The sequence below is a fragment of the Nicotiana tomentosiformis genome, chromosome 1 (genome assembly GCF_000390325.3).
Source record: "Nicotiana tomentosiformis chromosome 1, ASM39032v3, whole genome shotgun sequence".
Classification (NCBI taxonomy): Eukaryota; Viridiplantae; Streptophyta; class Magnoliopsida; order Solanales; family Solanaceae; genus Nicotiana; species Nicotiana tomentosiformis.
This window is the reverse complement of record NC_090812.1, coordinates 46,223,979-46,251,495: the sequence shown is the minus strand read 5'-3', so window position 1 is coordinate 46,251,495 and position 27,517 is coordinate 46,223,979. Positions and strand designations below refer to the sequence as shown.

Genomic DNA, 27,517 nt, shown 5'->3' with positions numbered 1-27,517 from the left:
TAACATAAATATAAAAAATCTAAAATTGTGCTTTAATTTGTTCTATAAGTTCATCAATTAACTCTATGCAAGTAACAAGACATTTCTAATGATCAAATTTATTTCTTTATGTACAGTTTTCTCTCTCTGGGTTGATATTTATTGGTTTTGGACAAAATTTTTGTCAACAAACATTTTTAGTTTTGTACTTTTGAGTATTTTAATTAAGAATATTATAGTCTATGACTCTACGTACTAATTAGTATTCAAACCAAATAAATCGAAGTTACTGAACCGAATAAACCGAAACCGAAACCGAAAGAAGAAAAACCTAACAATACCGATTTTAATTAGGTACAATATTGGTATAATATTTTAAGAAACCGAATACCAAAAATATCGAATCGAAATGCCTAAATATCATATCGTACCGACTGACGAACACCCCTCGTTATAATCCACAATTCAAATTGCATTTAAACGGCCACTGTTTTATGCTCTACATATGGGACACATGGTCAACCTTCTAGTAAAAACAACTTTATCATATTGTCCCAATTTTCCTAGTTGAAGCTGATTTCGTAATTTAGCTCATGTCTTGCAATACTTACTGGTATTATATTGCAAAAAGAGTTTAGTGGTCAGAAAATCACTAATTTAATAAAAAATTTGCAAAAATTATTCGGATTTAGTGGCCCCCTAGCTATTATTGTGCAGTTGAAGTTTATACCTTCAATTGTCAATATGCATAAATATTTGAAAAAACGTGAGGCCATTGCTTACTTTGGTTCACTGTTCGAAAGCAATCAATCTCTTTTTGAATTTTAACACTTGACCTCAGTGACAGGATGACTTTGACACCTGAATAAACATTTTAAGAAATAAAAACCAGAGACTCAGATATGCAATAAAGTGACTAAAATTCATGAGGAAAAAAAAACAGCTACAAGTTTGGAAATCTAAATGCAACAAAAGCAAGTTTTCATAGTTAAATCTTTGAGAACTATTTTCCATTTAGCCCCATTATTTCCTAAAACCCAAAAAGAAAATTGTTTACCTGAAAAACGGATAGAGTTGAATTTATACGTAATTCTAAGGATACGTGATATAAATTGATACAAATTAGGAAAGATATGCAAATGAATATCGAAATTAGTTATAAAAGAAATGAATGTAAACTGAATAAACTAGTTAGCCTAAGCCTTCAAGTTTTATCACCTTCAAATTGAGGGAAGAATGATTGGTAGAAGAAACAATATGACTAAATATCAAAAGCCAAAAAAAAGGATAGTATTTGCTCTCTTTTCTGTATATCTCAAAAATGAATCTGTGCCCACTACAAATGATAACAACTCTTAATATAGTGGGGGAATTCCATTTTGGATATAATTAAAAATACATAGTGAGGATCCCATGATAGATTAATTAATTAGCTTTTTCTTGATTCAAGCCGTGATTTCTGCCGAGATTCTCCCCTTAATTGCGGCTATAACGATTTTTTTGTTTCTTGGCTTGATCTTGATCTTGGCCGATCTCGATCCTGATTAGTTTCTGTTGCTTGAGCTCGATCTTGGACGATCTTTATTTGTTCGACCTCGATGTCTCGAGCTCGATCTTGGCCGATCTCTATTTGGTCGACCTCGATGTCTCGAGCTCAATCTTGACAGATCTCGATCTAGATTGGTTTCTGGGGCTCGAGCTCGATAACCAAACTCCGCATTATGGCTCGATATTACAATGACGAACCTTGATCCATCATGTTCCAATCTCGAAGGGCAAACCCGATTTTGACCGTATACAGATAGTCCCCTTCTCGGAAAGAAGATAGCGAGAAACGATATGAATTTTCAAACTCCAACTAGATGGGCAATGACATCAGCGACGAGCCCGATTGTGACGTATGCGACAAATGTCCTGTCGGTCCAGTTACCAAGGTATTAAATGCGCGTCAGTCGATGGCCGGCCACTACCAGTTTTGAACTGTCGTTGTGAAACCTATAAATAGCCCCCTTCTTCATCATTTCAAACTTTTACTTTCAAATCTTTTTCATTCCAATCTTCATAGTCCTTTATCTTCTCCAAAGCTCCTTATTTCCAGGTTTTCAAATTTCTTTCCTTTTTCTTCCTAAAACATCAAATACTTCAATTTCCATTCTTCTTTGTTCACAAAAACTAAATGGCCAAAACATCTAAAACTATTCCGCAGAAAGAGGTTGCTTCCTCATCTCGGCCGGCCGGCGAGAAACCAGTGGTGGAGCCACGCCTTGAAGAACTTATTCTCGGGGGTGTGTTATGTTATTGATTCCGACTTAAAGGTCGAGAAACCTTCATCGGTTGCTGGTCGATGCGAGCCGGTATCGAGATATATATGCTCAATATCCAAAAGCCTTCTTGATCTGGTGAAGAAAGATTGCAATTAGGAAAACAAAGAGGTTGTGATACCGACACCGGAGGAAGCAATCACTACCCACGTGAAAGGGTACCTGAGTGTTTACACTTATCCTTTCATGTTGGGTCCCCTCGATCCGATCATCGTCGATTTCTGCAAGAAATACCAGGTGACCCTCGGCCAAATACACCCTTCTTTCTGGAAGATCGTGGTACTGCTCCGTTTCTTTGTGAGCAAAATCGACGGGCTTCCCTTCACCCTCGACCACCTCGTAAGATTATATAGCCCTGGACTATACCTAGGTGGGCTGCTAAAGCTTCAATGCCGGGCCACCAAGGCGTTCACCTCGAGTATAGATGAAGACAAAGATTGGGGTTGGATGGGCCAGTTCGTTCGGGTGAACACCTTGGACCTAATCCTGGCTGAGAGCATGCCATTTCCTGAGAAATGGAATATGAAACGTAAGTATGATCCCGTCTTTAATTTTCGTTTATTGTTTTTACTTCTTCATTCTTTCTTATCAGTGTTTTTCTCGATGCAGTTGTTGTTTGGATGTTGGGTGCGGTTCCCACCTCAAAAACTGGGTCAGGAGCCTGGTTTCGGCGTTAACATATGTCTAGCACGTGTGGCGCGATTTGTCAAAGGGCCGGTGGGAGGCTCGTACTCATGGTAGGCCTTCTTCTTGGCTTACCGATTTGCCTATCGTTCAAGCATGACTTTACTTACTTTCTCCTTTTGTAGGTCTCGGAAAGGATGCGGCTATGAGACCCATGTCCGGTGATGAAGAAGTTTTACAGCCTATCTCAAAATCGGCGAAGGTGATTAAGAGAAAAAGGGCCTCGAATTCCGAGGGTCAAAAACCCAAGAAGAGAGCAGCCCGTAAACCCAAGGGGAACACAATCCCACTGACTATGGAGTCAGTCCAAAGACTAAGGGAAGAAGAAGAAGAAGGTGATTCTGGGCTGGTGGCCCGTGCACGAGCTAGCACCGATATTTAGAAAACTTCGGAACCGGTGCTAGTTGATACTGCTCTGTCTAGGCTCGATGAGGTCGAGGAGGAGACTCCGGACCAAGTTCCTGAGCTGAGGGGAACCGAAGATACTTTACCTCAGGGCGAAGAGACCATTGAATAGGCGGTGGATGCCGATGCATAAACAGGGCTTGAGGCTCGTCAAGATGGAGGCGGCGCTCCAAAAAACCTACTTGGGGCAATAGATATCGGGGATTCCCCCTCGTTTCCTTCATTTTCCCAGTCGATGATACGTGACGCTAAGGTCGTGGAGACTTATCACGGGGAGGGATCCCATGGAGAGGAAGATCCTTTCCGTCATTATTTTGTTGGGGTAGAAGATGTCACCGGTCTGAGTGACTTGGAGGCTCCGAGAAGAGCTCGGGCGAGGTGGGAGCATCTTGTCTTTTCAACGAAGCTCAACAGGCCCTAAATCGGGTAAGTTCATATTTTCTTTGTCAATTTTCATACTTGTATTTTTCTTTCCTTGTATAATTCCTTCTTTTTATTTTTGTAGGTATCTATGCTTCATCACGATGCGTTTTTCCGATCCTGAGGGGAGAAGAGCCGGTATGAAGTTGAAATTTGAGGGCTTACTGAGGAGAGAGATGCCTTCAAACTTCTCAGTGAGCAGAGAGAAGGAGAAGCAAAAGGACTTCAGGCTGAGCTAGAAGCAGCTCGGAAAGAACAAGCTAATCTGGTCGAGCAGGTAAAAAGAATCTTTGAAGTTAATGACACTGACACGGGCGTGATGGCTAATAGTTCGGTCCCACAGGTCCAACAAAAGTTTGATGTGATTAGGCAGCTTCGTGTTGAAGTGGACGCAGTGAAAGCGGAGGCCAAGGAGTGGAAGAAAAATATGGACCGCCTTGTCTCAGAAAAGGAGGCTGCCCGAGCTCAACTGGCCTCGGCTGAGTCCCAACTCCGAAGCTTGAAAGAGAAGGCCTTGGTGCAAGCCAAGAAAATCTAGGAGTTCCAGTCTCAGTTGGGCTCAGCAACTTCTGATCGAGAGAGACTGGCCATAGAACTTGCAGCGGCCAAATCAGAGGTCGAAATAGCCATGGCTAATGCTGATGCAATGGTGGTCGTCTACCGGTACGAAGCTGAAGTTGCTCAGGTTCGAGCAAATGAGGTTGCCGAGGCTGCTCAGGCTCGAGCAAACTGGGTTACCGAGCATGCTAAATGCCAGTCTCGAAGGGAGACTCTCGAGGAGATCCATGCTCGTGGCTTCGATCTTACAGCCGAGATCGAGAATGCTAAGGAGCTTGAAGCCGAAACCAGAGTGTTGGCCTTTCCTGATGATGATGATACCGGGAGTATGAGCAGATCTGAAAGTGAAGGAGGCCTCGAGGCCGAAGATGCTGCTCCCGGAGAGGACTATGTCCTTTAGGATTAGTATTTTTTTGTGTTTCTTTTAAGATCGTTTCAGTCTTTTGTAGAGAAACTTGATCGGGCCATGCTGCCCTTGTAAATAATTTTTGACATATATATAAAAACTTTCTTCCTTTCCGCCTTATAAAATTATGAAGTTATATTCTAAGATCAGAGGTTTAGACAATTTGATTTGGAACTGAATTGTATAGCCCTTAGACTTTATGATCGAGTGAGTGCTTGCTCGAACTAGAAGTAAGATAACCCTTAGGTTTTTTATTTGAGCGAGGATGGTCTCTCGAACTCAAGGAAAAAACATCCCATAGGCTTTTGTAAAAAGATTGTTTATGGCTTTGTCCCATTTTCGGCTTGAAAAAGTTTTTTATCATTTGTATTTGCGAAACTTGTAATGCCTTGGCATGAAATAAGGAATTGTTCGAGAGTTCGAACAATTTTGTACTCATTAGAGTTTTTTGAGGCTTGATATTATCGAAACCTTTTATGATTTTGCTGGGGGGTAGCCTTGTTATCCACTTTATGAAAGAATTCGAAGGCCTGTTTTGTTACAGAATTTGGACGTCTCCGACCCGTGTTAATTCGGTCGTAGCCTATTTAGTTCGGAATTTGCCTCCTGGGCTTATTTTTCCGTTTTACTACGAGCTTGCCCGAAGTGTCAGTCCCCGAGTGGGGTGGCCGTGGCCTTTAAAATCGAGAGTTGCCTAAAAGGTCTTATGATCTCGGAGTTTATATAATTCAATCTAGTTTATTTTTCGGACGGCAATCCCCAATTGTGGGGGTAATTATCCAAAATCTGGTCATAATCGGCCCTTAAGCATGTTTACAAAATAGATCGAGAATATAAAATTATAAAGTAGAAAAACTTTTCTAAGGTACGAGATATCGGTAAAGAAGAATACTTCTCTTTATAAATCATTATACATGCATACATGTTCTGTGCCAAGGCTCGAGCAAACTACGCGGGCATGGTTCGTTTGACCGTTTGGCCCTTACAAATTTTCCTATCGATACCTTGCTGCCATGAAGTAACTTCCTCGCATCAAACTTGATATTCGAGGGCAATGCCTCCCAGTATTCGAGTTTGATTGTAAGGAGGCCTCGGTTACTGTTGAATTGTTCTAAGTTAGCACGATCAATAGTTGCTTCATTAAAAACCTCGCCGGAAAACCCATTTGGGACAAAATGGGTCTAAAGGAAAAAGAGTGCAATGCGTGCTTTCAAACCAAAAGGCTTCATGTTGAAGAATCCATCGTTGTTTCTGGTCGAACACTTGCAAGAGTTAGTTTTGAAAAATAAATGAAAATGGGAGGGGTCGTACCTTAGTAGTAGTATCGTTTTAGGTGTGATACGTTCCAATTGATCGGTAGTTATTTGCCGTTTATCATGCCGAGCTTGTAGGACCCTTTTTTGATGATTTCGAGAACCTGATACGGTCCTTCGCAGTTCAGACCCAGTTTCCCTTCATTCGGATTTCGGGTGTTAAGGGTGACTTTTCTTAACACCAAGTCCCCGATGTTAAAATGTTGAAGATTGGTTCTTCGATTGTAGTACCTTTCAATCCACTACTTTTGGGCAGCCAATCGGACGAGAGAGGTTTCGCGTCTTTCGTCCAACAATTCTAGGCTCGTATTCATAGTCTTGTTATTAGACTCCTCTATTGCATATCAAAACCTGATACTGGGTTCTCTGACCTCGACCGAGATCAGAGCTTCGGCGCCATAAACCAATGAGAACGGTGTTGCTCCGGTACTGGATTTCGATGTTGTACGGTATGCCCATAGGACCTCGGGTAGTATTTCTCTCCATTTTCCTTTGGCATCGGTCAATCTCTTCTTAAGATTTTGGATAATGGTTTTGTTGGTCGATTCGGCTTGTCCGTTCCCGCTGGGATGATAAGGTATTGATAGGATCCTTTTGATCTGGTGATCCTCGAGAAATTTAGTTACTTTGCTGGCGATGAATTGTTTTCCATTATCACATACAATTTCGGATGGCATCCCGAATCGACATATGATGTGGTCCCAAATGAAGTCTATGACGTCCTTTTCTCTGACTTTCTCGAAAGCCCGTGCTTCAACCCATTTAGAAAAATAATCAGGCATAAACAAAATAAATTGAACCTTACCTGGGGCCGATGGGAGGGGGCTAACGATGTCCATTCCCCATTTCATGAAAGGCCATGGGGATATGACCGAGTGGAGTAGTTCCCCGGGTTGATGAATCATGGGCGCATGCCTTCGGCATTTGTCGCATTTTCGAACGAACTCCCTTGCATCCTTGCCCATATCAGTCTAATAATACCCTACTCTGATTACTTTGTGGACCAACGAATCGGCACCAGAATGATTTCCACAAGTGCCCTCGTGAATTTTTCGTAGGATGTAGTCAGTATCTCCCGGTCCAAAACATATTGCCAATGGTCCATCGAACGTCCTTCTAAATAGTGTTCCATCTTCGGACAAAGTGAACCGTGCTGCCTTTGTGCGCAGAACTCTCGACTCCTTTGGATCTGATGGAAGCTTCCCATTCTTTAAGTACTCTATGTTTTTATTTCTCCAATCCCAGGTTACACTTGTGGAGTTTATCTCGGCGTGACCTTCTTCAATTACCGATCTCATGAGTTGTACGACAGTCCCCGAGTTGAGTTCGTCATCTTCGACCGATGAACCTAAGTTTGCAAGAGCGTCGGCCTCGTTGTTCTATTCTCGAGGTACATATTGCAAGGTCCATTCCTTAAATCAATGTAGAGTCACCTGTAGTTTATCCAAGTACCTTTGCATTCAATATTCTCGGACTTCAAAAGTCCCGTTAACTTCGTTTACCACGAGGAGGGAATCACACTTAGCCTCTACGACCTTCGCTCCCAAGCTTCTAGCTAGTTCGAGACCTGCGATCATGGCCTCATACTCGGCCTCATTGTTAGTCAATTTTGTAGTTCTGATAGATTGTCTAACTACATTACATGTGGGTATTTTAGTACGATGCCTAATCCGGACCCCTTCACGTTCGAAGCATCATCCGTAAAGAGGGTCCGGACTCCCGAAGATGTTCCCGATTTTATCAATAGTTCTTCTTCAATCTCGGGTACGAAGGCTGGCATAAAGTCAGCCACAAAGTCCGCCAAGATTTAAGATTTGATGACGGTTCGGGGTCGATACTCAATATCGTACCCACTGATTTCTATGGCCCATTTGGCCAATCGACCCAAAAGCTCGGGTTTGTGTAAAATATTTTGAAGAGGATAAGTTGTTACAACATATATCGGATGACATTGAAAATATGGTTTTAGTTTCCTAGAGGCGCTTATTAAAGCAAGCGCTAATTTTTCTAAGTGTGGATATCTAGTTTCGGCCACACCTAAGGTCCGACTGACATCATAAATAGGGAATTGCATACCTTGTTCTTCTTCGGACCAAGACTCCACTTACCATTATCTCCGAGATAGCTAAGTATAGGTAAAGTTGTTCGTCCACTTTTGGGGTATGAAGCAACGGCGGGCTCGATAAATACCGCTTTAGTTCCTCCAAGGCCAGCTGGCATTCCGGAGTCCATGCAAAATTGCTCTTCTTTTTAAGCAGTGAGAAAAATCGGTGGCTTCTATCTGAGGATCTCGAAATGAATCGTCCTAGGGCGGTTATCCGCCCCGTCAGCCTCCGCAAGGCATTTACATTATCCACTACCGTGATATCCTCGATAGCTTTGATTTTATCGGGGTTGATCTCGATTCCCCGATTGGACACCATGAAACCAAGAAACTTGCCCGAGCCAACCCCGAATGCACACTTTTCGGGGTTGAGCTTCATATTGTACTCCCTCAGTATATCGAAAGTTTTCTGCAAATGCTTTAATTGGTCCTCTGCTCGTAGGGACTTAACTAACATGTCATCAATATAAACTTCCATTGATTTTCCTATTTGTTCTTCGAACATTAGGTTTACTAGGCGTTGATAAGTTGCACCAGTATTTTTTAGACCGAATGGCATTACTTTATAACAGTAGGTACTGTACTTAGTGATAAATGAGGTCTTTTCCTGATCCTTCGTATTCATATATATCTGGTTGTACCCGGAGTAGGCATCGAGAAAACTGAGAGTCTCGTGGTCGGCTGTGGCATTGATCATACGATCGATATTAGGCAAAGGAAAAGAATCCTTGGGGCATGCTTTATTCAGGTCTTTATAATCTACACACATTCTAAGTTTGTTTTCCTTCTTAGGGACTACCACCATGTTTGCTAGCCATTCGGGGTACTTTACTTCTCGAATGGATCCTATTTTGAGAAGCTTGGTTACCTCGTCCTTGATGAATGCATATTTGACCTCGCACTGGGGCCTTCTTTTTTGCTTCACCAGATGGAATTTCGGATCCAAGCTTAGTCTATGAGTGGTGATTTTCGGTGGGATCCCTGTCATGTCAAGATGGGACCAAGAGAAACAGTCCATGTTAGCTATAAGAAATTGAATATGCTTTTTCCTGAGCTCGGGACTTAACCCCGTGCCCAGGCATACCTTTCGTTCAGGAAAATGTTCGATTAGTGTGATTTTCTCTAGTTCTTCGACCATTGATTTGGTAGCGTCAGAATCATCGGGGACCACGAAGGATAGAGGGATCCCATAATTATCATCTTCATCAGTCTTCTGCTTCTCTAGTTTGGTCGAGGCTGGAGTTTGTGATTGCTATTTGGTATCCCATTTTTCCGTCGAATTTGATCCCTTTGTCGATGAGAGTGATGATATTGGAATCACTTCATCGACGGCAAACATTTCCTTTGCGGCTGGTTGCTCCCCGTAGATTGTCTTGATTCTCTCTGGTGTTGGGAATTTTAGAACCTGGTGAAGGGTCGAGGGTACTACTCTCATGTTGTGGATCCACGGCCTCCTGAACAGGGCGTTATACCTCATGTCGCCCTCGATCATGTAAAACTTTGTTTCTTGGATGGTCTCGGCCATGTTTACTGGCAGAATTATCTCGCCCTTAGTAGTTTCACATGCCATATTGAATCCGTTTAGTATCAGGGTTACGGGCACGACCTGGTCTTGTAGCCGAGTTTCTTTACAACCCTCGATCGAATGATGTTGGCCGAACTACCTGGATCAATTAACAGGCGCTTAACTTAAGTTTTATTCATAAGTACAGATATTACCAGTGCATCGTTATGGGGCTGCATGATTCCTTCTGTGTCTTCGTCATTAAAGGACAAGGTTCCTTTTGGTATGTAATCTTGAGCTCAAGATCGCTTCTCTCTTACAATCGACATCTTAGTGCGTTTAAACACTGGCCTATGGGGGACATCGATCCCTCCGATGATCATGTGGATAATGTGTTGTGGCTCTTCTTGTTCATTTTGTCTATTGAACTCTCTGTTTTTGAAATGATTCTTGGCCCAGTCACTTAAAAATTCTCGAAGGTGCCCTTCATTGAACAACCGAGCTACTTCTTCTCTAAACTGCCTACAATCTTCCGTTCTGTGGCCATGGGTACCATGATACTTGCACATTTGATTGGGATTTCTTTGGGCTGGATCGGTCTGCATAGGTCGAGGCCATTTAGTATCTTTGATGCGTCCGATAGCCGATACGATGGCGGATGCATCAATGTTGAAGTTATACTCTGACAATGGCGGTGCTTCCTTAGGTCCGGTATGCCTGTCGAAACCATTCTTGTTCATCAGCCCTCGAGATCTTTGGCCTCGATCACTTCTCCTTTCACATCGTACGGAGTTGCGTTCTGGTCCGCTACCCCTATGATTTCCATTATACGGTTGGTATCGGTCCCTGTTCAACCTCGGTTCTCGGTCGATGTCCCTCTTGATAATGGACCCAGAAGGGGACCCCAACTGGTCGTCTTCGACTCCAATCTTCGATTGATATCGATTATGTACATCGGCCCAGGTAACAGCCAGGTACTCAATCAAGTTATGCTTCAACTGTTACGAAGCCAATAAGCTTCGTTCATTTAGTCCTTGGGTGAAAGATTGAACGGCCCAATCGTCTGTGACCGGTGGTAGATCCATTCGTTCCATTTGGAAACGAGATAAAAACTCTCTTAGCATCTCGTTATCTTTTTGCCTTACCTTGAAAAGGTCCGACTTCCTAGTCTCCACCTTTATGGCTCATGCGTGTGCTTTTACAAAAGAATCTGCAAGCATGGCAAAAGAATCGATATAGTTAGGTGATAAATTATGATACCATATCATTGCTCCCTTTGACAGTCTTTTCCCGAATTTCTTTAATAATACGGATTCGATCTCGTTGTCCTCTAGATCGTTCCCTTTAATGACACACGTGTAAGAGGTGACATGTTCGTTGGGGTTAATCGTTTCATTATATTTGGGAATCTCGGGCATATGAAACTTCTTGGGGATCGGTTTTGGAGCTACACTTGGGGGGGAAGGGCTTTTGTACGAACTTTTTGGAATCCAAACCCTTCAATATTGGTGGTGCCCCAGGGATCTAATCAACCCTGGAGTTATAAGTTTCTACTTTCTTGTCGTTTGGTTCAATCCTCTTCTCTCCTGACTCTATCCGTTTTGTCAGTTCCTCGAGCATCTTTATAATTTCGGGGTTAGTCCCTCATTCTTGTTCATTTGACCTTACTACAGTCGGCCCCGTTCTGTGGATGACTTCTTGGGGTAGACCGGGCTCAGGCCTGCTTGGTGCCTGGGTTTGGCTTTGCAACTGAGCTATCGCTACTTGTTGAGCTTGCAATATTTCGAAAATCATACGCAGACTGATCCCGTCCTCTCCAATATTTTAGGTATTTCGAACTACAAATCGAGTTCCACCATGAATGTAGTTTTTGGGGCCAGAATGTTGGTTCGCTTCGATGGCCACATATGAATTAACGTCAATTGGATCCACGGCCCGAGTCCCAACGGGGTTAACGGGTGGCCTTTCATCCCCGGGCGTCACGTTGTTATTCTCATCTTGATGGCCAGATTCGTTGTCGATAGGTAGGGCCATTAACTGAGAGTTCGTCATTTTTAGCCTGAAATCAAAGACACTTCCAAGAGCAAGTGTAAAATAGTGTGCGTTTTACATAGGTTTGTATCAAAATAACCACTATTATCCTTAGCTCCACGGTGGGCGCCAAACTGTTTACCCGAAAAACGAATAAAGTTGAATTTATATGTAGTTCTAAGGATACGTGATATAAATTGATACAAATTGGGGAAGATATGTAAATGAATATCGAAATTAGTTATAAAAGAAATGAATGCAAACCGAATGAACTAGTTAGCCTAAGCCTTCAAGTTTTATCACCTTCAAATTGAGTGAAGAATGATTGGTAAAAGAAACAATATGACTAAATATCAAAAGCCAAAAAAAGGATAATATTTGCTCTCTTTTCTGTATATCTCAAAAATGAATATGTGCCCACTATAAATGATAACAACTCTTAATATAGTGGGGGAATCTCATTTTGGATATAACTAAAAATACATAGTGGGGATCTCATGATAGATTAATTAATCAGTTTTTCCTTGATTCAAGTCGTGATTTCTGCCGAGATTCTCCTCCTAATTGCGGCTATAATGGCTTTTTTTTTCTTGGCTCGATCTTGATCTTGGTCGATCTCGATCCTGATTGGGTTTTGGGGCTTAAGCTCGATCTTGGCCGATCTCTATTTGTTCGACCTCGATGTCTCGAGCTCGATCTTGGCCGATCTCTATTTGTTCGACCTCGATGTCTCGAGCTCGATCTTGACCGATCTCGATTGATTTGTGGGGCTCGAGCTCGACAACCAAACTCCGCATCATGGCTCGATATTAAAGTGACGAACCTTGGTCCATCATATTCCAATCTCGAAGGGCAAATCTTATACAAAAATATAGCGGAGAAGCAGCCAACTCTTTTTTTTTAATTCAAATTTCGTGGGGTAAATAAACAAAGAGAAGAGTTATAGGAAAAAAAGAAACGTGTGGCAAAGTAAACACAGTTTATTAGCTGTTAGGAATATTGCAAACAAAGACATGTTTATTAGCTTCATTTCCCATTAAAGTTTGGGATTAGTATCTAAAGTATCATACATAATTTATATCTATACTATACTAAAAATACGAAAACTCTTAGCAAAATATCGTTCGTCTTTTTTACCTTTTAAAAATAAAGTTTACATTGGGCAAATTTGTAATTTAATTATTTTTCTAATATTAAAGACTTCGAAGTCGACTAAAATTTTGGTTATTAATTCTTTCCTTATTTGAATTAGGTAGAATTTTCTAATATTTCGAAATTTAAAATGACTCTACTTATATATTCTTACCTTATTAGACTTACGTGAAATACAAAAATAATCTTTTGTTATTCACTTTCAAATTACAAAAGAGAATTTCTTTTTCCCGTGGATCCGAACCCGTGATAATTTTTAGTTCCATTACGTTTAGAAATCTTTATGTAATTTCTTTTCATCTTATGCTTTTTCCAAAGTACTACAAGATGGCCCCTTAATTCGTTTAGTATTTGCATTTTAATTATAATCTAATTTTTTATAATTTAACATTGCTATGTTATTTGGCCAAAAAGTGAATAATCACCTTAACTTAAATAAGAATAACAAAATTGGATGGAACTTTATATAAAAATTTGAAAATAAAGATTTATTACTCCATCTGATCCATAATAAGTGACTTTTTGGCCTTTGGCACATTCCTTAAAAAGAATACTAACTCCTAAAAAAAGGTATTTTGACTAAATTACCCTTAATTAAAATTTGCATTGAGATATGTAAATAAGGGCAAATTTTGAAAAAATAAAGTTAATTTCTTCTTGATTAGACAGGACATTTATTTTGGACGAAAATAAAAAGGTCGAAAAGTCACTTATTATGGACCGGAGGAAATATATAATAAATTCTTAAAAGATTATATTCTATATTTATTCTAAAATAAATAAAGTTGGTATAAATTTAAGTTTGATAACATAGATTTAGACGAATTGAATACTTTTATGAGAAATTTTTTGCTTTATTGAGTTAGATATATATGATCAATAATCATTATTTTCAAAAACTTATATTTTTTCTTAACTTTTATTTTACCACTCAAATACACTTATAATATAAATATTTATGTGTTTTTCTTAAAATCTACGCTTACTCATACGGGGTACACGCGCAAAGCGCGTACTCTAAGACTAGTAGCACACGAATGTATGACATAACTTATAATACTACAGGACTTTAATCTGAATATTTCTTTTTGTGTCTCTCCCTTTATCTACGAGTTTTGCGAGCATCGCAAGGAGAAAATATATTTTGCTCATTGTAGAACTTTTTCCATAAGCAATCAACTGGAAAAAGAGTAATAATTAAAGTTCTGAATTCTGAAAATTTATTGACAAAGCTAAATAGATAGAGAAATGTAACTAAATTAAAGAATTCCTAAGTACCATTGTAAAGCCACTATTGCAATCAACAATTCCTAAGTACCATTGTTTCCAATTAACAACAACGCCTCCCAACTGAACCAAATGTAGTGCATTAAAAAAAATTAGAGAAGCTAGGAAAAATCTCACCTTTCCCAGGAAAAAGAAATAAAAATGTATAAAGCTCCATTTCATGGTTATCAGCAACAAATTAATTTTTCAGCTCCTTGATTTCTATAAAATAAAAATCTTAAGTTACCTAACTACATGATATTAGAGTATCATCTAAGATATAGCCAACTTTTATTAACTTGCTCAACATATGCTAAGAGAAGGTGTTGTAACCGAACATGTTTTGCCCTTTGCAAGATGAGTAGTATATCCAAGAACTATGAGATTCTCGTTCTTCGTAGCTAGTCTAACAAATGACATTTGCAGATCATATGGAAACAAATAGGGGAGTCAAATAGGTGGGTTGGGCTGAATTTAAGGAGTCAGATAAGTCAATAAATAGGTAGGTCAAATGACATTTGGGCAGAAATGGGCACTTTGAACGTCTATTCGTATTGCAAAGGAAGACAAAGTATGCCATTTTGACAACTGTCTGTGATAGATAGGAATAGGAACAAGATAAAAGATACTGTAGTAATAGAAATGGTTGAAAACTAGTACTCTTTTTAATAAGAGTGTTCCAGTTTCCTCTACTGTAATTCCCTACAAGGCTGGGAACAAAAGTCCTCCTTAATGTCTCATTCCCACCAACCTTTCATTAAGCTGTTGTAATATCCTCAAGACCTAATTCATATTTCATAATTCATAGTCAAACTCAGCATAAATACTAGAGCTCAAAGCCCGGGAAAATATCTCTTTTTGAGATCGGAGAGAAGTTGACAGTAGAGTGGAAAGTAGTGACTACGAAATTGAAAGAGATATTGTCCTAATTTTACATAACTACCTTACTATAGCTCAGACAAGGTACATATGTGACATGGACTCTGGTTATGCATATGTACTTGATACCTGCCTGTACATATCCAATTCAGGTACATGTAGTTTTTTGCTAATTTTTTGTTTATTATGAAAAATCAGCACAAAATACTCAATTCAATGAAAAGATATACATCTGATAGCATTACCTACACACTAATTTACTTGTTGAGGTTGAGAAGTCTCAACTTCACTACAGGATTTGTAGATGATCGCTATTTGCTGGGCATTCCTAGAGTTCAACTCCCTGCACTTGCGGGAAAAATAACCCTTTTTGTGATTGGCCAGGAGTTGACAATCAGATTGTTTTTTTTCGCTGATTTTTAGTGTATATGAAAAACAGCACGAAAGACTCACGTAAACCAAATTCAATGAAAAGATAGAGCTAACAGTACATCACAGAATACTACACCATAGGATTTGCAGGTGAAAGTTGGTTGAACTGACATATGGTCATCTACTTGGAAAACCAGCCAGCATCCCCTCAACTTGAGAAATTAACTGAATACAAACTTATCTTTAAACTTTTATCTTATTCTAAACTTCACTCAATCATCCAACACTATGGGTCCAAAGCTGTCTTTTTTATTAACCCCATTGGTGAATATACTCTGATTGTTCTGATTTATATGTTATTATTGCTATCTCGGCCGGGGGAGGGGAGGGAATGTAATAACCCAGCTGGTCGTTTTGAGTAATCAAGTCTTATTGGCTCAATCCCTATTTGATGCTTTCCGTATGTGTATTTGTTGTTATGCGACTTACTGGGATAGTTGGTTTGGTTTCGGGAAGTATTTGCTACGTAGGATCAAAGCATATGAAAGATTACGACGACAAACAAGGGAGGATCATCCATTGCGAGATTTAAGATGGTAAGAAGTTAAAGTTCCTTAGAACAGAAACATATAAGCTAATAGGAGTATTTGTTAGCTGAAATGGTTTCACTGAAGAAGGAACTATGTACTTTCTTAGTATACACCACACAAGTCTGAAATAACAGTGAAGGTCAGAGACTCAAAGCAAACATATCTATATAATTATATAATCCAGGGCCATAAGCCCGGTGACGTGGCATGACTCATTGACCAGCAATTGCCTTTTCCATTTTTCTCCGTTTTATGGAATTTTCTCCAATATTTTACCCAATTACCTCATTAATTAACCAATAAAACCCAAAGAAAAGCCACCGATTAACCTTCTTAAACAAACCGTTTCTACTTCCTTCGTTGATAATGGCAGCCGATCAAATTCAACCAAACCGTGTCTTTTTCCTTTCATTAATTATTATGGCAATTGCGAACATTAATCTCTCTTCCCTCTCTTCGATTAAAGATCTATAATTAGCGATGAACCTACGGAATAATGCTTAAAATTCAAGGCATACTAACGTTCATCATAATCATCATTGAATAGCAAAGGAGAACATGAAAAGGACCAGCAATAGCGAAAAAGCACAATTAGGTTGCACCATGGATCCTTCAATAGATTTCGAGAAGGTACACTCTTTTTCTATTTATTCGTTTCATGGTATATACAATGCGCAAACGACACCCTTTTCACCAATTATTACGTTTTGGCAATTTGTGTATTGGCTTAAGTTGGATTTCTCATAACCAAAAATATATATATATTTGCTCGATTAAAGATTGATTTTTTGCTAATTAGAATTGTCTGTGGAAGAGTTAAATAATTTGATAGGAGCATAATAATTATCACTGATAATTTATTATTCAAACTCTTCGGTAGTCCCCATTTAACTTTCCTTGAAACATTTTTTGTCAGGTTTATATATTATAAACCTTGCAGTATGGTCAATCCAGAACAATGATTGAATTAATGAGATGTTTTACTCCTTCTATAGTTAGTTTATCAGACATTTTTGTAGAATATTTAGAAATTTTGATCCAAAATATCTGCTTCAAATATAAAACCCGAGTTATTCTCGGAACCGAATATTATAATATGTTATAATATATGTCCTCTATAACAGCACATCACTATAGTAGCCAAAACAATTCGGAACGAATTAGGCTGTTATAGAGAGATTTGGCTGTATAATATTCTTCACTTTTTGCTCTCTTCATATTTTAATAGGGAAAACGATGTTGGACTGTGTTTTCACTATATGTTGTCACCAAAATTTCAATCTTTTGGTCACTTGGCTTCACTTTCTTGCAGATTCGCTTAAAAATTGGAAGCGAATTTTTTTTGTGTAACTGGAGCAAAACATCAGCCTCTATCATCATTAATTTGTAATGTCTTCCTTTTTCACTCTTTCTTTTTTAGTAAACTTCTTGTATCGAGATCTACTTCTATTTAATTACTTTCGGTACTATTGGAGTTATGCATATGGCTCCATTAGTTTTTATTCTTTCTGGCTTGCAGATAAGAACAATTTTGGCTCGCATTTTCTAACTTATATTTTTCTTTGCGGTGTCTCTATTGGATGCTTTCTGTCACTAGATCGTTCTCAGCTTCTTCTATTCGAAGGCATCAGATTGTGATGCCATATAATGCTAAGCCTAAATATAATGAGTCAATCTTCGATACTTCTTTAGCCTTTTTTTGTTTTCCTATGGACTTTCAAAGAATCTTTTCGTTTGTTGGCATATGAAGCAAACAACTTAATGTTTGACTTTAATTTTTCAATAAATTCATGCATCCTATTTCATAATCATGCTGTATAATCCTGGTCTATACCTTCCTAAATAAAGAATTTGCACTGAAGTTCATTTCAACTGGAGTTTTCATCTTTGGTTTTCCTTTATAATTGTTTTTCATGAGTCTTGCTTTTCCTCGTAGAACTTCATTCTTCATACTGCTCAATTGCCTATTCTACAACATTCCAAAGAAAATTCGGATTACCACTATCCAGCTTATAACATAAGATATAGAATTTTTTTCTAAATATGTGGAGTAATATGGAGTTTATTCTGAAAAATATGGCTTGATAATGTCACGATGTCCTCGGGCCATGATTATTACATGTACTTGGTTTGCAATTTTTTGTTCAAAAAGATCTATCAGATGGCGCAAATAAATAAATAAATGAAGTATATTGTCTGATTTTATATGCCATTATGCAAGTGGCTAGGGAAAATAACTACTCTGCCATCCGCTGCATTGTTTATTATCCGATACCATTCTTCTATCATAAGTAGTCCATAATTAAATATTTATCTTCATTTTCTTTCTTGATAAATATTTTGTGACTTTATGGATATAACTATTATCCTAATTCTGAACCTGTTCAATGTAGCTCTGAACATATTAGGAGCATATACACACGAGATGAATGAGGAGGATAAAAAAAATCTGAAATGGTTTTGAGGGTCTGCATTCTTTGTCATGAGGTTGCAGAGTGTGTGTTCTCGTAATCATTTAGTTAGAAGTTTTAGCTTCCTTTTGATGCTAAAGAAGAATATATTTGTTTGAAGACTTTTTTTTAGGGTACATAGCTCCAAAAATTATAGTATACCTGGAAGTTTTGATGAAAGTATGACTGAGGTTTACCAAGCAGAATGCAGAGAATGTAAATTTAAATGGAGGAGTTTGATGAATGACCACAAAAGTCATATTTCAAATGGAAGTTGAAAGTCACGCTTGATGTAAGAATGAGATTACAAAATCAATGGTCAAAGAAAAATTGGCTTGTATTGCCGTATTGGGAAGCAATGATACATGCTTTCTTTTATCCTACTTGCGTGGATAATATAGTAATATGTTTTAAACACACGTTATTTTGATCTTATTAATGAGGGCTACGGATTACTACAAGACTAACATCATATAGAAGGTTTAGGGATGAAACATAAGTAAATGAGGAGGAATACATGGAAGATTTATGCATTATGCTGCTGGAAAATGAGTATTTTTCTTTTCTTTCTGCCCTTGAAAACTGTAGTTTGTCTTGTGAACATCTGGAATGAGCTATAGCTGGAAAGTATTCAATTATATATCAAATTTCTAAAATCTAACTCCCAGTATTCTTTTGCATTACATTTAGATTCCTCTAAATTTGTTTCTATTACGTTCTGCTGGTACAAATTTGTTCCTGAATATAGTGCAACTTTTCTTTTTTGTCTTTCTAGACTAAAGTGTACGAAATTGTTCGTAGATTCATTTACAAACAGTATATCTTTCTATAATTTTATATGGAATCAATGCACAACCATGAGAATGCTACAATATTCAATCACTAATGTATACCATTTTCGACTTTTATAGGCTTTACTTATATAAATACTTACTGTTTTATTGATATACAATTTTGTTAATTTTTTTTGGTGATATTGCGAGTTTTGTACCTAACAAGAGAATTTATATTTGTATATAATGCATGATAATTGTATCTCTTCTATCTCGATTAAGTTTATAACACGATCATATGACATATTTACTATTTTCTGTAATGACCGCGCGAAGCGGGAGAATTTCACTAGTTATACAATAATAAAGGAAACTACACTTATATACAAAACTCTGGAAACAAGCTGCAATACAAACAGTCTGTCCATAATTTTTGCAAGCTAAAAGTTGCATTTGCCAGATCAAAACAAGTCCACGAGCACTTTCCCTACAGAAGTATTTACAGATATGAAAAGAACCTCAGCACCATCTTAAGAACAGCGAAACAAGATAGTAGAGGAAAAAGCAAAACCTCCATAGATAAAACTTGCACGACAACAGGGCACAAGCCCCGTTTATGCATAGAAGTCGAGACAGATTACAAGCAAAAGCAATTTCAAAGAGACTGAAAAATTCTTTCATGTCTTGATCTGGTTACTAGACGGCCAGTTTACGCTGATGGGAAGACCTCCACCGTGCATTGCCATTCTCTCTGAGACATCAGCAAGTGATTTCAGGTTGCAGTTGATTAGGGCCTTCACAAAGTAGCAGGTCTCCTCTTGAGTGTTGCCTTCAGGCACATCTACCATAAATGACTCAATCACCAGTGTCCCCGGTGCACCATCAAGTATCTCCGGATGGACTGTAATAACTGAAGAATAGTTCTGCAGAAGTTGATAAGAGTAAAACACCAGGTTAGTATGCTTCGTATTAAGACAGGTATAGCAGGCAGCTTAATTAAGAAAAGACTCTGCACTAAGATTTTGCAACTTCTTGTTGCAAAATGCAAGTGGACGAAAGCTGAAATGAGTAATGTCGGATGCAAATTACCAAACATTACAGGACATTGACACTACTGCAGACACAACGACTAATAACCAAACCCACCATAGCAATGCTGATACAGTCTAGAAGATGCAAACAACAAAAGATTAGTTTAATGACTCCATTAGTTGATTGGTAGATGTGTGTGAAATTCTTTATCACACTTGATCACAACCAGTAACTGTTAAAACCACTGAAGGATAATGAAAGATCCTAGAATAGACATTGACAAAGATAAAACACTTGGTACCAATTCATTCCATATCTATAACTTTCTAACCAAGCATATCTATGCACAAGTTTTAAAGATCTTGTTAAGATCCAAATTGGTGGAATAGACAACATTCCAAGAACTGATTTGTTTCCTACTTGGGAGTCCGGGCATGCATTACTCTGCTTATATGCTGGATCCGCGCTACTCAAACCCACCTCACCCTCTTGCAGAAGTGGAGCAGCACAAGGAAACTATTTTACTATAGGATACTTCTAAAAAGCATTTGGAATGAGCTAATCTTCACCTACATATTTAACAAAACTGTATTATGCTTCTAGAGCAAACTCCTACCTTTAGCCTGTGATCACCACCGACGATTCTGATGCCAAGAATGTGCTCTTCGTCATCAAGAAGTTCCAATCTTTCAGTGCTGGTGGTTGCTGGAAGACCTGACTTAACATTCACCTCTCTAACACTTCCAATCCTAAGATCACCCTTCACAGTACACCTGCTAACAAATGGCTTATACTTCTGAGGCTGATCGAATCTCCTCACCAGCGACCAAACCTACAAGTAAAACAACAACCATAAAAAATCAGACTTTAAAACTCAAATGCAAAAACAGAGAAACTCAACGTATAGCATATTATAAATACTTGCAAGGAAAAAAACAAACAAAATGGTCATAAATTTCAAAAGCCTTATGTTTTCTTTCTTACCTTTATAATTGTTTCTTCAGTTGTTTTTTTTTTTTCACAGAAAACTGCCTCAACCAAGCAAGACGTTATACAAGACTTTCCACAAACATTTTGAAGAAACCTTACCAAACAAATTTTTTTGGTTACAAACTTTCCGCAAATAGACAAACCTTTTATGAGTAACTCAACTCTTCTAAAACAATAGCAAACAACGTACCAAAAATTGGTATCCCCATAAAAAAGAGAAGATTAAACAAAAGATATCAGCTTGATAACAAATTAGAAATACCCAATTTCCTATAACTAGAAATAAATAAAAGAAATCCACCACAGTTACGATATTCATTTAATTCAATCTCTCCATAAGAAATCCTAAAGAACCCAAAAAATGAAGAGGAAAGATTCTTAACATATTGCAAAAGCAAGATTAACCAGAATTCAAGAGAATAAGAGGAAAAAAGACTAGAGGTTAAAACATCAACAAGAAGCAAAAATTCATAACTTCTACAGACATATTAGGAATAAAGATATGATATTTACAATATCAACTGGTGCTTTGATGTGCTTAACAATAGAAGAAGAACACTGGTGGTCACTAGGCTGATGACTATGGTATCTTGTTATAAACTGCGCCTCCATTTTCCTTCAAGAATTCTACTTCAAACCCTCAAAATTTCTAGCTTTTCAACACAACTTGAACTTCTACAAAAAGCTTACTGAGTCAAAGAGAAATAGAGAAAAGATTGAGAATTGGTGGTTGTTGGTTAATTGGTCTGTGATGAGTCTTGACTTTTAAGTCTATCAAAGAAGTAGTAGAAAGAGAGAGATCTTTGTGTAAGCTATCATTGTCAGACAAGCAAGCCCACTAATAACAGCCCATAGGCCCAAAACTTATTCCTATCCAATGGGCCCACTCTTACATAATTGTACAAAATTAACTAACTTATCTCAAATGTTTATCCTTTTTAAGTAAAAAAAATGAAAATTATTGAGTCCACACTTTTGAGTTGTTCTGATCATGTCAATCCTTTCTATCAAAATTTGTACTAATGAACTTGACCATACAAGTTTGCTCAAATCAAGATAATACTTTGCTAAATAAAATTTCTAATTTAATTCTTTTAACATGTTTTTCTCAAGAATTTTTCGAAGGAGGGAAGTTAAATGAACCAAACTACGCAAGGGCCTCATGTTTTTCAAATATTTATTTATGCATTTTAACACTTAGAAAATATAAAATTCAACTGAACAATCGCTAGTCTAGCCTTCTTCTTTTATATCTGTAGTAGTATTAGTACGTAGTTTAGCATTTTTTATTTTTAGATTTCGAGTACTACGTGTTGTTTCTTTTTCTTCGGTCATTTTATTATTTTATTGTTGTTGTTGTTCCTTTCATGATTTTTATATTATCGTATTTACTTTTTAATATTGTTGTATTTATGTTTTTCTTGAGCCGATAATCTATTGAAAATAACTTGTTGTTGATATTGATGTTGTTGTTGTTGCACAATAATAAACTAGGACGCCACTAAATTCGAAAGGTTTTCTAATTCTTTTTTTAATCTAATCAGTGATTTTCTGACCACTTAACTGTTTTTGCAATAAACCAGTAAGTATTGGAAGACATGAGCTAAATTACTAAACCAACTGAAAAAATCAACTTAGGAAAAATGGGAGAATATGATAAAGTTGTTGTTACTAGAAGGTTGGCCATGTGTCCCATATGTAGAGCATAAAAGAGTGGCCATTAAAATGCAATGTGATTTGCGGATCATAACAACTTCAGATGATAAGTTAAACAATTTTGTCTTTTCCACTGTCTCACTCCCACCGCCATATTCCTTCACCATCAACTTAGGTTTTGAGGATTTCAGAATATTCCAGCGACCATATACTCCTCTAGTGCATTTCTCTAGTTAGGGGCTTACTAATCATACAATTTTAAGGTCAATTTAATCATTATAACTTAAGATTTTATTTCATATGAAATTTTATTTTTGGATGTTACTATTCACAGAGTTATTCAATTAAAAGAATTTAATTTAAATTGCATAACATTATATTATAAATTATATATAAACATACTCGCTCTAACCTAATTTTTGAACACGTAAATTTGATTTTTAATATCTCGTGCATCGACAAGTCAAAAATGATCATGAGTCAAAAATGATCTCTCCAACTTGATGTTATTTAACAAACTTTTGAATAGCAATTAATTGAAAAGAGAAAAAGAAAAAGAAATATGATCAAAGTAATAGGAGTACTTGGATAAGAGGAATATTTTCCCTTCTAGAGAAAGTTGATCATAAAATGAATGCCAAATAGAGGAAACAACAGGGGAAAGGGCAAAAATAGACGATGAAGATAAGAAACCCGCAGCAGAGATTGCGAACGCCACAACTTGATGTACCAAAACATCAAAGCACAGGAAACACAGTGCATATATATTCCGAACCTTAGTTATGTCCTATACTCCTAGTTTCTTTTAATCGCAATCTGTCAAAGCCAAAGCCATGCTCCACTCTAATTTCTTATTAGTTCGAAAATGAAAATTATCTTTTTTTATCTAAAAGGAATTTAATTAATAGCATGTTTATTTAAATCAAATAAATGTCATGGCAGGTATAATAATACAAGTTTCAACAAAAAACAAAAGGTCCTTTAACTCCGCATCGAATAAGGGTCTACTTAATAAAAGCTATGGTTTAATAAAATTCAATAAGATACCAATTCTTCTAACTTTTGATATGCAAAGCTATAAAGTAATCTTTTTAAGAATTAATTCCTTCAAAGATTTCTTTCAGTGAGAAATAGAAATAGTTCTTCAAGAAAAATTGAGTTAAAATTAAAAAAAATTTAGCATAATAGCGAAGAAAGAAAATAGAATGAATATTCGCAAAGAAGGAAAAGCCAGAATAATCGGGTAGGTATATTTATAAATTAATGAGAGATAGAAACTTAACTTAATCGATTATTCATTTGAACAACCTAATCAAAATTAAAACCTTTTATTTATGTTAATTATTAAAATTATATTTTACATACACTATTATACAAATCACGAAACTCTAACAAAAAGTGTAAGCTTTGAATTAATGCACTTACCTTAGTAATCATGCGTTCTGTCTTGAATCGAATGATACTAAACAATAGATATAATCAACTAGCAAAGAGATAATAATATACTAATTGTTAAGAAAAATTTTACGAATGAATTTGTCATTTTTTCTTGCATTAAAAATATATTTTTATTTATTTTTTCATTGCATATTTTTTTAACTAAAGTTCACACGTTTACTGTCTTTGCATTTAAAGCCCTCGTAAACCTCGACCACTTTTTAAAACTTTTCTCCTTTGGCAATACTATATTTATTATATGAACTTTTCTTTTAATATAAAATTATTTTTAACAAGAAACTATCACCTTTGTTAAAAAGTTATAACTAATTTTTTAAAATTTAATTATTTCCTTATGTTCATTATTTTATATTTTCAATAATAAGAGATTTATTATTTAATTGTATTATCGTGTCATTAAGAATGTCTTTGTCAGGACCCAAATTTCCCTTCCGTATAATGCCGTGATGGTACCTAGTCTCTAGACTAGGTAAGCCTAACATTCGCGAAATAATAAAATAAAAATAAAATTTTAACACCTAACTGTTCAAAATACACAGCAAATCCCAAAACCCGGAACATCGTGAATCACAACCTACAGAAGGAAAAATCTAGTGTCTCTATACATCAGAATTCTAACAAGGAAAATACAGAAGATAATGGACATGAGAAAGAGTAGAAGGGGACTCCGAGGTCTGCGGACGCGACAGATATACCTTGAAGTCTCCAAAGCTGTCCCGACTCACTGATAGTGCGGCTGATAAGGTGCACCTGGATCTGCACTCGAAAAACATGTGCAGAGAGTAGCATAAGTACACCACAATCGGTATCCAGTAAGTGTCAAGCCTAACCTCGGTCGAGTGGTGACGAGGTCAGGTCAGGGCCCTACTGGTAATTATATAATAAAATAATATAGAGTGTAATATCGCAATAAAATAAAGGCTGAAATTTAACAACAATGAAATCATAGAAGGTAACAGCTCAGTACACAGAAATACAACAGGGGATCTCCCGAGATACCGTCTCGTAGTCCCAAACGTAAATGTACAGGGAAATCTCCCGGAATACCGTTCTGTAGTCCCAAAGTAAATGTGCAGGGAAATCTCCCGCAATACCGTTCCGTAGTCCCAAAATAGATGTGCAGTAGAATCTCCCGGAATACCGTTCCGTAGTCCCAAAGTAAATGTGCAGGGAAAATCTCCCAGAATACCGTTCCGTAGTCCCAAAGTAAATGTGCAGAGGAATCTCCCGGAATACCATTCCGTAATCCCAAAGTAAATATGCAGGGGAATCTCCCGCAATACCGTTCCGTAGTCCTAAAGTAAATATGCAGCGCGAGTGATAGAAAGACAACTACATCACGAAATTCTTACAATTTAGACTAAGTACCAGTCAGGGAAGAAGCAGGAAATTCACTGAGCATGCTGCACATAATTCACATAAACAATTAAGACACGTAGACATGTTGTATTAGACTAAACATGATAGCTACACATATTGGAATAACTCAATTAAGAATGAAAATAGATTAGTATTCATTAAAATGGTATAACTCAAAATAATAGGAAAACATATTTCTGCTCGGCAAGAAAATTGGGTTTTTCCATAACTAGCCCGTGTACGTACTTGTCACCTCACGTACACGGCGCTCACATAGCATAATAGTTCCAAATCTTAAGAGGATTTCCCCCACGCAAAGTTAGGCAAGCCACTTACCTCGAACCAAGCTCAATCAATAGGTCACAATGCCTTTCCCACGAATATCTGGCTCCGAATGGCCCAAATCTAGCCAAAAGCAATTACATAAGATAAATGCGACAATAATAGACTCATCTAATTAACGAAATCAACATTTTAAAGAAAATTCCGAAATTAACTCAAAATCACCCGTGGGGCCCACATCTCGAAATCCGACAAAAGTTACAGAATATGAACGTTCATCCAACCACGAGTCCAACCATATAAATTTTACCAAAATCCGACATCAACTTGAACCTCAAATCTTCAATTAAAGTCTATGAAGATTTCTACCATTTTCAACCCAATCTTTACCCATTTGAACTTAAAAATCTTTCCACAGCCTTATTGGTATGTATACATAATACTCTTATACCCAAGAATCATACTATTAATCACCCATCTTTACTCCAACCCGAAATTGAAGAATTGAGGAAAGAAATTCTTACCTCTATGAAGCCCTAGCAAGATCCTTGTGAAATCTTCAAACCTTGAACAAGAATTGATGGATAAATCACTAAGTCTTCACTTTTTCTCTCTAAAATGCTCTCACATCTCTCTAAAATATCAGATTTTGGCTCAAAAATGAGTTTCAAGGGCTATAAATCGAAGTTGGGTCGGGTCAAAAATTAGAAAGAATGAAAGCTCCGACGCAGTTATGCGTACCAACCGGATAATTTGGCCTCCAAAGCTGGGCGTTACTGACCTGTTCTGCGGTCATTATGCGTTCCGCATACTTGTTCTGCGGTCGCATAATGGACCGCAAAACAGGTTTACGGTCGCATAGTGCACCGCAGATTTTTCTCAAATCTTGCCCTCTTTCTGCTCCACTTTGCGACCATTATGCGGTCCGCAGAGTGATTCTGCGACCGCATAGTGGTCGCAGAAATGATCATTTTCCGACAAAATTTTCCTTTACACTTCGGCACCACCAAACCTTAATTTTCTTAGCAAAATTTCTCCGAGATCGTTATACATAAGTTAACATCCGGTCAACCTTTTCAACTTAAATTCTAAACCTTGGAACTAAGCGCTCCAAATCATTTCAAAACCTCACCGAACCCAAACCAATTTCCCCGGCAAGCCAAATATCAACAGAAATTCACAATTTGAGCAGTAAATGGAGGAACGGAATTGCAATAGTCAAAACGACCGACCGAGTCGTTACAGTCTTAGATCTCGGTTCCAAGTTTTTAAGTTATTATTTCGATTTTTCAAGTTCTTAACTGCATAACTTTGTCTAATCTTTTAGAATTTTTTAAATTAAACTACTTAATATTTCATATCTATCATTAATTAGGTTTTCGACAACATGAGCCTAGATAGTGTAATGGCATAAATAGCTAACTTTGATATTGAGATACTGACTAGCATATACTTCAATTATCCTAAAATTTGCAAGATGCATCCTTCTGTTTGTCTATGTCAAAAATACAAAGGGCTTTAACAAAATAAAAG

At 37.4% G+C, this 27,517-nt stretch overlaps 1 protein-coding gene and 1 long non-coding RNA gene across 2 annotated transcripts; one reads left to right on the top strand and one right to left on the bottom strand.

Annotated features, from left to right (window-relative positions):
* Positions 1-16,216: 16,216 nt before the first annotated feature.
* Positions 16,217-19,090, top strand: LOC138896743 (uncharacterized). The gene is made up of 3 exons (XR_011410148.1): positions 16,217-16,614; positions 17,297-17,370; positions 18,378-19,090. It is a non-coding gene; the product is annotated as an uncharacterized lncRNA (long non-coding RNA).
* A 481-nt stretch (positions 19,091-19,571) lies between these two features.
* On the bottom strand, positions 19,572-22,038 carry LOC104094947 (abscisic acid receptor PYL3-like). The gene is made up of 3 exons (XM_009600973.4): positions 21,743-22,038; positions 20,856-21,071; positions 19,572-20,130 (listed from the first exon to the last, which is right to left on the bottom strand). The coding sequence occupies exons 1-3, from the start codon at positions 21,839-21,841 to the stop codon at positions 19,885-19,887; spliced, it is 561 nt and encodes a 186-aa protein (XP_009599268.1). The 5' UTR covers positions 21,842-22,038; the 3' UTR covers positions 19,572-19,884.
* Between the last annotated feature and the right edge of the window lie 5,479 nt (positions 22,039-27,517).